The sequence below is a fragment of the Alligator sinensis genome, unplaced genomic scaffold (genome assembly GCF_000455745.1).
Source record: "Alligator sinensis unplaced genomic scaffold, ASM45574v1 scaffold502_1, whole genome shotgun sequence".
In the NCBI taxonomy this organism is placed as follows: Eukaryota; Metazoa; Chordata; order Crocodylia; family Alligatoridae; genus Alligator; species Alligator sinensis.
This window is the reverse complement of record NW_005841896.1, coordinates 4,155,515-4,167,249: the sequence shown is the minus strand read 5'-3', so window position 1 is coordinate 4,167,249 and position 11,735 is coordinate 4,155,515. Positions and strand designations below refer to the sequence as shown.

At 38.9% G+C, this 11,735-nt stretch overlaps 1 protein-coding gene across 10 annotated transcripts in view; it reads left to right on the top strand.

Moving 5' to 3' along the window:
* SOX6 (SRY-box 6) overlaps positions 1–11,735 on the top strand; it is a 324,606-nt gene that overhangs the window by 169,055 nt on the left and 143,816 nt on the right. For all 10 annotated transcript variants that reach the window (XM_025197397.1, XM_014517206.2, XM_025197396.1 and 7 more), the window contains one exon: positions 2,169–2,248. In XM_025197397.1, the coding sequence (XP_025053182.1) occupies positions 2,169–2,248 (80 nt within the window). The remainder of the gene's footprint in view (positions 1–2,168; positions 2,249–11,735) is intronic.

Sequence of the window (11,735 nt, the reverse complement as noted above, 5' to 3'; positions counted from 1 at the left end):
TGTGTGTGTGTGTGTGTGTGTGTATATCTCCAACTATTTCAACCCATAGAAGCATGACAGCTGTGAAAAAGGAGTGCCTCAGGGAATTCTTTTAGAGTTTGATTTTTTTAAAAATATGTTTGACATGGAAAATGTTTTAGTACAAATAAAGCAACTGGTATTGAACTTAAAAAGTGGGGAGGGGAGGGGGAGAGGGAGGGAGGGAATAGATTGCCGTGTGGAACAGGAATGAATAATTCATGATATTTAAAGAGAGAATGCCTCCGAAATGTTCTGCAAGGCCATCCGTGCTGATAGCTTGAATCGTTATTTTTCCCCCATTTAAAGCATCATTAATTCAACATCTTTGTGATTTTTTTAAAAAAACCTGGTAAGATATTTACCAAAGAAACATTATTTAACTTAGATTAGGATATTTCTTGTTCAGATAATTTAGTTTAGATATGAAGGAGATAAGCAGAATTACTTAGCCATAAAAAGACAGCTCAGTTCTATCAGAAAATAATTTAGTTGTTTTTTTGTTTTTGTTTTGTGTTTTTTTTTAAACACTGGAAACTAAAATCAACCTCATGGAAGGGGAAAAATAAGATCAGATATTTTGAACATTACTCCGTAGGATACCAGTACAATATAGTGTTAGTGAACGCATTGTAGCAGAGCTCCATATGCAATCAGAAGCCAATTGTTACTGGACTGTGTACAAGCACATACTGTGCTCAATGGTCTGATGAGGTATTATGGATATGATGCAAAGAGACCTTGTGGATTAGAAACTCACAATTTGTTAAAAAAGTGAAATAACATTGGCGTGGAGCAAGCTGAGTACAGTAGCACTTCAGGTGGTAAACAGGGGGAGTTCCAAGGAATCTAGTGAAGGCTTTGTGTAATCATGTATATCTAGGGAAGAAAAAAACCCAACCCTTGGAATGATTATATTATTCTGGATCCCTTTGTGCAGTGTCTTCATTATTGCAGTCTACTTTCAGTGTGCAAAAGTTTGTGCAAAACAGCTTGATTATTATAAATGTCAAAAATGTGCAGAGGAGTAGCCTATTAAAATATAGCCTAGAGATAGTACATAATACTGACTTTAAATAAGAAGCCAGAGCCAAAGTGATACTTCATTAAATCATGGTTATTGTGTAATTTATCCATCACTGTATTAATTTTTATATTACAGGTTCTACTGTTAGACTACGTTCCTTGCCAGTATTCTTTCATTCTTTACATTGTCTAAGTCTGTTAACAGCACTGTATGACAGGGACCACTGCAATGGCTTGGAAGTGGGAATGCCTATAGTATGTATTATGACATACTACCAGGCTGCTACACTTGTTTCAGACTGACTGTAGGTCTGATTGTGTGGCATATTAATTATCCTACTAGTGCAGAATACACAACTCTTCATGTGACTATCTAATGAGGGTGATCGGCACATTCCTGGCTGAAGCCCTAAAAATGTTATTTAGAAATTTAATTTTGTGTTGTTTGTATGTTGTGGGCTTTTTCTTCTATCATATATCCATTATGATTAAAAACACCTTCCACCTGGGCATCTCAAGGCACTTTATGAGGTTCATTTGATACTCAGGGCACCCTAGTGTAATGAGGAAGTTTTTGTTGTCTGCATCTTATAACAGATAAACCTGAGGCATGGAGAAGTTTATGGACATGCCCCAAATCCTTCATTGAGTCAGAAGACGACCAGGAAATAGAACACAAAAAGCCTGATTCTAAGCAGAACTGAACAACCCCCTCTCCCATTAACTTTTAGTGGATGCTCAGTACTTCACAGAATTGAGCCTCAACATCAGGAACTAGATAAAATATTTCAAACTGCTTTTTTTAAAGCTATTTAGCTTTACCATAAACAGTGATATGTTTATGATGTGTAATAGAGTGTACATGCTTGAATAGCACATTTATTTTTTAATGAAAATCATGAGGATCACATTTATGTTTTGCCAGTTTGCCTACCAGCTATCTGCTAACAAAAAGTTCCAAGGTAGCACGACAAGTCTGTGCCCAGCTAAGCCTTTTGTTTTTGCAGATGTTTAGGCTTAGAGCAGGGTTGTAGAGCACAGGCAATACTAGGTCCATGTTTGCACTTGTCTGCTGCTATTCTCTGCTCATTGTCTAAACATGCATGCATTGTTCTTCTCGACAGGTGATAACTACCCTGTGCAGTTCATTCCATCAACAATGGCAGCTGCTGCTGCTTCTGGACTCAGCCCTTTACAGCTCCAGGTATGTGCCAGAACAAAAAAAATGTGGGATAGAAGCCAACACTTTAGAGGAAAACTGCTAGCCAGCTGTATGCTAAATAATGGTCTGAATGTTAAATAATTTTTTAAGCATAACCCAGAAGGATTAACACCTTATATACTTATGGTGCTGCAAATAGAACAGCATGCTGCCAACTCTAATAATGCAAAAGAAAGACAAAATTATTATGATATTGTACATTGTATTATAGATCAACAGAGTTCCTAATTTCTTTAAATTATAAGATAAGTCAGCACAAGTTACATTCAGAGGCCTTTCCTGCTTCATTTTCTTTCAGCTTTCTCCCTCGAAGTGTAGTGTATATCTGAATAAATGTACTTGGTTTTTACTTTTTCTTTGATGGTATAGGGATGAGTGTATCATAAATTGCAAACTTTCAGCTTCTATTTTTATGTAATCTCATCCTTTCCATGTATTGAGCTAGTCAGATGCCAGGCACAGTCAGGAGTCTGAACTTAGTCAGTGACCAGTCATTTATTTATTTTCAACATATATAGGACTATATATTGTGTGAAAATGATTTACACATTAAATTACTAGCTGTTTTTCATTCAGCTAGAGTATTAATTTCACAAGAAGAGATGCAGAAATACCTTAAATAATGAAGCAGCAGTCAAAGGCTTTCAGAGTTAAAATGTGCAGAAAGCGAGCAATAGTGAACATGAGAGGAAAGTCTATTAAAGATGCATGTGACTATTTGCAAGTAAACCTTTGAATCTCTCTTTTGCTTAGGTTTGAGTTAGGTTTAGATGCAAAGGAAAGATAAATTGTGACTAAAATAGCAAGGTAATTCCAGATGAATTTACACACAGGTATTTTACTTAACATTTTTCTGTGCTACAGCTTTTTTTAATTGAAAAGGATAAAAGGTAATATCCTCAGATCCCCCATCATCTCATCTTCCAGCTGGCCTAAGTAGGCAATTGGGAAATCTTCTTATACATAGAAATCCCCAGGTGATGTTAAGCTGGAATGGCCCACTTTATTCCAGCAGCTCTTGAGCCCCAAGTGTACTGGGCATTAGAGTTTGGCCAGATTTCCCAATGCTTTGTCAGTCCAGAGATGCAAGAAGAGAATTTACCCTTGTGGCTGGCCTGACCCCTGGCTACCTCCTGAATCAGAAGATGGAAAAGTTGCAGAAAGCCACTCCCTATGATTGTAGACCTTCATCAAGCAAATCTTTCAGTAAAATAAGTTTTAAAATAAGTTGTGTCCGAGGGATATCAATATAGTACTCCTGTCACCCTGAAGACCTGACACAGCTTTTACTTAAGGGGGGCATTTTCAAAGACACAAATAACAGGTCAGTATCCAACATCAATTTGTTATTTTTGAACATCTATAGCTTAGTATTTGTTTAAAGAAACATCCCATTGACTTTAGCTGTGACAGGACTTTAGGATTCAGTTTTGTAGAAACCATTTTTGGGACCTAACATAGCAGCTACTGAGCACCTAGCAACACTGCTCAGAACTGTGGGGCAGGAAGGGGATAGAAGTTGCATCTACATGAAACTGAAATAAGAGCTGGAAACATAGACCATCTCATTTCTTTCACAAGATGTAGCTGTAAGAAAAGTCTTCAGCCCAACATGTTAATAGGGCCATCACCCTGACCTTAGAAATACAATAAGCCTTCATTAATTGGCACTAATGACTGGCAAAACCAATGAAAATTAGTAAATTATGCAAATTAGTGAGAATGAGAAAGCATTTACCATAAAATGTGCAGTATGCGTTTATTTAAAATAGTTCAATAGGAAACAACTGAAACAGTTCAATCAGTGTTAGTGTCATGGACAAGCACTTGACTGTTAAGAGGTGAGCAAAGGGAGAATTTCCCTTCAGATGACACTATTTTGTTTCCCTTTTTTTCTTATTTGAAGTTCACCTGCTGGAATTTCAGTTTCATCTTAACTGTACATCTTAAATAGACATAACAGCATAAATCAGTGCTTCTCAAACCACCTAGACTCAAGGCACCCCTCAGAAAAATCTGGCTTTTAGCTTTCTCTAGTTTCTTGACTATGGCAAAATAAGAGAGCCATTCTTTTGTTGCAAAGATCTCAGAAAGACCACAGAAGGTCAAAATGTTTTGACACTATGGATTCTGATTCTAAACCTATAAGTTATCTTGTAAATTGTGTGGGGGTCTTTGCACATATAACAGTGCTAATATTGCATGGTACCCTCTCCCTGCATCCCTTCCCATCCCTTCAAAGGCTCTCATGACACTGCTTGAGAGCCACGGGAATATAACTAGGTACACATACATATGTGTAGATACAGATACACATACTAGATACAACTAATACAACTAAAGGAACATGCTTATTTGAATAAGAAATTTACTTGTGATGAATTCAACTTCTTCCCAATATTCTCACTTTACAGTTTCAGTTACATACCTAGATGTTACAGTGTTTGAATGCTACTCAGTTTTGGGGGAGAGTACATGATGGAGTGGATTTTCCTTGATCAGGCATTAATGGTGCTAGAGAGGAAGTTGATTTTCATTGGATTTTCCAATCTTTTCCTCTCACCAATCTCCTCCTCTTCTTTCCTCTACCCACACACCAGTTTTCTTACTTCAAGTGCAGTTTGCAAGAGTTGCAAAACATTGGAATGTTGTGGTGTATTAAAGTTAGTACATGTTAAAGCATGTTAAAATAAAGGGAGCAATTTTGCAATTCCTTGATGTCCTTTAACACATACTAACCTTTCTGAATGTGCATTTTCTTCTGTTTTTAACTGTACTAAGTGTTAAGTTGAATGTGTGACACAGTCGTTATTTACATAGTTCTCATGAACGATTCCCATGTGCTTAAAAATATTAATCATAATGCTAATCTCTGTCCCTTTCATGCTTCCTAGTCTGTAAAGAAAAAATAGCTTGCTTGCTTAGTTTATATACATGGTTTTGTTTTGTTTGTGTGCAAGTGGGTGTGTGGTATCTGTGTGTGAAGAACTCCAGGAAAGTTATTTTGAGGAAATGACTTATGTATTAATACTGACATGTATCGGCCTGTAGTCATTCTGACTGCTTGCAGGAATATATTTGACCATCCAGATCCAGCTCCTATGAAGGGCTTTATCTTTACCGTATCTTCCCCTTGTTGGTAAATAGCTTTAGTTTTTCAGAAAAATATTGTTGATGTGCGAGGTCACATTTGAGGAGGGATCGGCAATGTTGTGCCCTTCCATTAATACAAGGAGAGTTTATTTCACACAAACTATTATTCTGAACTTTTCTTCCAACTAAAAACACACAAAGAACACCCCTGTATGCAGTACGTAGGTCTCTGTTCTCATCCACATTCAGAGCCCTGCATTGTGACAGTTTGAACACTCCAGGCTCATCACATAACAATAATAACTGTTCTGCATAGATGGTATGCCTATAATGGAGTGTTTTAACTAGCTGATTGGCAAGATAAGTCAAGGTAAGTAGAGCACTTGTAAAGGCCAGTGTAGACCCTCACCACACATTTTTTGCCAGACCATGAACATTTATGCTCTTCTAGGGGTTTTTTATTACCCTCAGTTAAAAACTATTAAAAAGAAACAGGGCCGGTAATTTTTCTTCTGACTAAACCAACTCTCTGAGTTTTGGATGTACTTGGAAACAGACTGCCCTTAACTAGTGTTAGTCATCAGTTGCACATTCAGGATTAACACCTTCTCTAATGTGCATTGCTCAGACCAGCAGCTAGAGGGCTGGTGAGTAGGAGCATGGCTAGTGGCATCAGGTCTGCTCCATGACTTCCCTGCTTGCCACCTCTAGCCACAGTAGAGGCTGGGAAGGAGAGAGGGAAGGATTTCCCTCCCCCCCAGTGCTGCTTAAATTGCCCCCTCCACTTTCCAGATTCCCTGCTGTCCCCCATCAGCCTCCAGATCCCCCCTCCACCCGTCAATCCTTTACCCCTGGATCCCCCCTTCCTTGATTTGCACTCCCCTCTACCCGTAGGTCATTGCTTTACCATTTCAGTCATCCCATTAACAGAGGCAGTGGGGTGGGGCAGGCCCCTCCCACTCCCTGCCTACTCCTAGACTTCCTGCAGCCCATGTCACCCCATGCATGCAAATCCAGCCCCCACTGGGCCCTGTAGCTTCCTGGCAGCTCCTTGGTCCCCTCCTCCCCCCCTGTCTCCCTTTCAGCTGCAGAGCCTGGAAGGGGCTAGATCTGGGCATGGTGGGGCAGCATGGTCTGCAGGCACCCTATGAGCAGGCAGGGAGGAAACCCCTGCACTGGCACCTCTGGCACTCTGGGGCTGATAGGGGCAGCAGAGCAGTGATCCGGGGGGTGGGAGGGCTGTGTGTTTCAGGGAAGTCATCTGGGGGTGGAGGGGGTGATTTGAGCGTCAGGCAAAATTTGGGGGCAGAGGAGTCAGAAGCCCATCTCCTAACCCACCCCTCTCCCACTTCCCCCTAGTCCATCCCCCTTCCACCCTCTAATCTTTAGCATTTGTTAATGAGCCTTAATGTGTGATCATTCAAGTTTTAAGTGCTCTTAACATGATCTAATTGTAATGTGTAATTTCACCCTAAGGTAGTCATATGCTATATAGAGAGCTATGAATATCATTATGGGGACCTGAAACTGAAATGGCCATGTGTTCAAGGCAGGCAGGTGGGATACTGTCTTTTAGACTCGTGTTACTTAGCTTCTCTTCACCCAGATGCTGATCTTAAGACGACATGGAGAAATATGGTGCTAGAACTGATAAAAAAAAAGTTGTGCAACTTTGCACCATAACATTTCAACACATGTTGAAGCCTCATAGGCTTTCCAACAGCTTCAAAGAAATGTTGGAAAGTACAGGATTAAGGATCAAGTCTTGTTGAGTGAGGGCTTTGGAGGTGAAGGAATAGCTAGCTACTTGTAGGTTTTGTTTAAAATGAAAGGCCTTTGCCATTTCAAAATGTTTCTGTTCAGTTCTGCTGCTTCACACAACTGAGAGTGACTCCAGCCAAATCAGCCTTCTATTACTTTACAGATTTGTTAGCAAACACACAAGGTATGCAAAACGACTTGTGTCCTAATGCCACTACTTCTGTATAACACATGCCTGTTGTCAGAATTGGTGTGAGTGCTAAAATTTGCAAATCATTTTTCCCTCACTGTACTTTTCTTTGATTTTCTTCTATGATCTTACTCCTTGCTTGTGTCCCTGATTTTTGCTTCTATTTTTTTAAAATTTACACCAATATTATTTGAAGCCCCATTTTAGACTGATGTACACAGTGAGCCTGTCTTAAAAAATGTGCTTGCTCACTGAATGGGTTTTCCCAACTTTTGCAGTACCAGTAACAGTCCTGTTACTGAGCCGCCGCATAGAAGCTTAGGTTAGGATCGTCCAGCTTCTAAGCAGCTTGGGGATTCCATGCCATCCTGGTCGCAGGTCCTGGGCTAAACATCTTAGGGAGAGCTACAAGCTACAGGGACTCTCTGGGAGACACGTCACATGTCTTCCTACCACACAAGCAATATAGGATCCCACCCTCCCCCTCCTCCTCTGCCGCTATGCATGGAGCAAGCTTACTGGCCCCCTCCAGCCATGGTGCTCTGGCTCAGAGATCTAGGTCATCACACCAGCAGGAACAATGGTTGGAGTTGTGGGAGTTTGCAGGCTGCGCATTAACCCCTCATGGGCCAGATACAACCTGTTGGGGCACCAGTTGAATGGCCCTGGCTTAGTTGATTTAAGCAGGTGATGTAAGCATCTATCTCAGAAGACCTAGGTGTTTTACATCTTGCTTAAGGTTGCCCCCAAAAAGAGGAAAAAAATTACTTCATTTTCTTCATTGTTTAAAATTCTTTTTTCATTTTTAGTTATTTTTTACAAAGCAGTTTATACAATAAAGAAGGAAATGTTGCAACTCTATCAACAACTACTGGATAAACTGTTGATAATAATGAAGCATTACAATTATGTTAGCTGAAGTTATTCCTAAACAAAGTGATCTCTAGAAAAAGAAGAAAACTGAAGGTTCTTAACTTTTTTCCCCTGACCGACGTGTATAATTTGTCCTTCAAAGTTTATATCACTTATAACATTAATGAACCTTGGCAAGTCTTCGCTATGGTTGCAGCTGTGTTCTTGAAGCCTGGAGTTTTTTATAATCAAGGAAAGAAAAGAATTTAAAAAATTTAACCAAACACACATTTGTCTATTGCTATTCTCTCTTTTGCCCCCCCCCACCCCTTTTCTTCCTAATTGCAAACAAAGTAAATGACCTTTTGTTATACCGCTGGGTGCGGATCCAATGCACTGCTGAAGCATTGCACAGTGTGCCTCAGGGGCACAATATTAGTAGAGTGAAGGCCAAAGAATGCTATTTTTAGTTGAACAGTTCAGCAGATGGAGGCATGAATACTCATATATCTGAAGGTTGAGGGGTTTGAACCATTAATTTTGATAATGTATTTAACCCTGGGAACAATCAGAAACTGTAACTCTAAGGTTACAATGCTTTTGACCTTTAGAGAACAGAGGGCACTCAGTACAGTAAACAATATATTACATTTCTACTTATTCCGATTCTCTCACACATATAAATTTCAGGACACAGTTGACATTTGCTTTCCTCAGCTATTTTAGTGCTGGTCCTTAAAGTAAGTCAAGAAGAATGTGCAGGAAAGAGGCCAATGTAATGTGACAGTCATGTAAATATGGCCTTTAAATAGCTAAGATGTTAAATGTGGCCTTTTATGAAGAAATATTATTCTCAGGAACTAGAGTCTTGGTGACTTATTATTTCGATGAAAAAGTGATTTTAGTGGACTGCTTCTCTTTATGGAGTTTCCTCTATATGCTCTAACCTTAGAGCAATTTTTTATTGGGGCTAATGTGATCTGATAGTCATAACGTAGATGGAAGGTGATTTGGTCCCACTCTGGTACCACATCATGTAAAGTGATATACCTGCCTTATATCTTCTTATTAAATGATGCATGCTCCTCTTCAGCAAATATAGCAGTTAAATATCACACTGCTTAAGTATTTCTAATTAAAATATCTCCATGTGTCAGCATATTGGTAATGTATTATTTTAATCCATTTATTTTGTTTATGAAACAGTGACATATGTTTAGATTGTGAAATATATGAGCCTTAAAAATCACTTTATTGAAGAAAATTAATTCCTACAATGCTGTCTCAGTAATGTGTTCACTCACCCAGTCAGTCACTGGCAGGGCTGCCAGTCTTAATGTTGGTTAGACACACTTTAACAGTTTTATCTGACATAACACTCTCATATGTAGGCAATAGTAATTTTTTTCAAATGCAAAAACCATGGGGTTTTCCTTTTCTTTTTTAACACAACGAAGAATGGGGATTGGATAAATGCGAAAGAGATTCAGTGAGACCAATCAAAATTAAAAACAGCTAGTTACCTTTTCAAAGTTAGACACTGTAATTTGTTTGTCAGCGGGTAGATGTTTGGGTCAGCACTGTGAGTGAGTGACTGTCAGCGGGAATTCCTACAAGACAACTAATTTCATTCAATGTATTACTGACAGATTGCTCACTTCTTCAAATCACTAGAGAAAACAAACTTAATATTGTTACAGGCAGAGTTTCTGTCTTCATTATCCTTATAGAATGATTTCATCTAGCACTCAAAGACTACTGAGCTCTAGGTGGGCATATTTTAACAGAATACTTCTTATTACTGTGAGTAGTGGTCTAAATTAGGGGAATGGCCTGTGCAAATTTGGGTATGTACATATAGTCACTTAAACAATTTTGTTTTATTTTATTAAATAGAAATTGTGAGGGGGTGGGAGAGAAGAGGCTTTAAAAATGGTTTATTAGAGCTCTGAGAGGGCAAGCATGCCCTTTAATAAAAAATAAAATTAAAATTATGCCACGCTTGCAACACTTAGGAGAATTTAATTAAAATCAATGAAATAGTTTTACTTGGCTTCTTTCTGCGTGTGTGTGCATGTGTGAGTGTACATGCATGTAATATTTCAGTTATTAAAACATATCACTGGAAATGGATGAGTATCAATGAAAGTGGTGTTAGCAAGTCAGTATTTCACTGAATGACTTCTCATCCTTTTGGACGTGTACTTAAATCTATTTTTGTCTTGCTTTACATCTTCTCTTCTGCTTTCTGCTTTCCTACATTTCTGTCTTGAATGAGTTAGAATTAGAGCTGGTGGGCCAGGAGGTTTGTGACAACAGGGTTGTTCATCAGAAATGCCATTGAGACTGAAACGTTGTGCAGATATGTATCAGTTTCAGTGAGTATTTCTCAGCTCCAGGATGGTGTTTCTGGTCAAATGAGAGAGGGACCCTTCTCCACCCCAGAATGCCCCACATAGCCTGTGGACTAGAATAGTCACCTTGGGATTTGAGAGTCCTAGTTATAGACCTTTGCTTTTCTTTTAGTGCCCTGTATTGCAGGTGAGTGTTCTAACCACCAAGCTAATGCTCTTCATTCTCAATATCACGTACAGAGTTGTTGCACATTTATATAAAATAATTTAATATTTTTGGAACAAAGGCAGAACAAAAAAGGCTGACTAAAGGCCAGTCTATAGTGCACTGATCTGGGATGTGGTGACGGTCTCTAGTCTACCATCCTGCCACATCCTGGGTGAGTACAATAACCACTGGACTGTTACCTATTCTGGCATGGCTGAGGCTTGGTCTCTGATTATTTTTTTCAAAAAACATCAAAACATTCCCATTGTGTCCTAATGCAGGGTGGAAAACATTTTAAAATCATGGAAAATTTGTAGGATGGAAAAATTGTTCCCCACCCTGCTCTAATTAGAATTTATCTTCATGCTGAAGATCCTCTTTTTGTAGGGGCAGGAAAACATCAGGCAGCTGATAGATATATGGGTTTCACCATCATGAACCTAAATAATATAATACTTAAATTTACTCAGCATTAAGCAATGCATATACATAGAAGGGCTCTCTGCCTATATTCAGGATCTCAGGATCTTTACTGCAGAGCTGACCCAAACATCTACCCACTGACAAACAAATTACAGTGTCTAACTTTGAAAAGGTAACTAGCTATTTTTAATTTTGAGGGTCACACTGAATCTCTTTTGCATTTATCCAATTCCCATTCTTTGTTGTGTTAAAAAAGAAAAGGAAAACCCCATGGTTTTTGCATTTGAAAAAAATTACTGTTGCCTACATATGAGAGTGTTATGTCAGATAAAACTGTTGAAGTGTGTCTAACCAACATTAAGACTGGCAGCCAGAGTAGAAGTTCAAGCCCAAATGAATGAAGAAGTTATTTTAAAGTATTTTTCAATGGCTCTTAAGGCTCATGAAGCTCCTTTCCAGTCATATTGCATTCACTCCAAAACTAATCAGAAGCAACAGGTAAGCTACTGCAGCACTTCCTGATATGTGTCCATGAGGCCAATGTTATGGTGTAGCACTGTAGGGCAGGCATATTTTAAAAACTCTGTT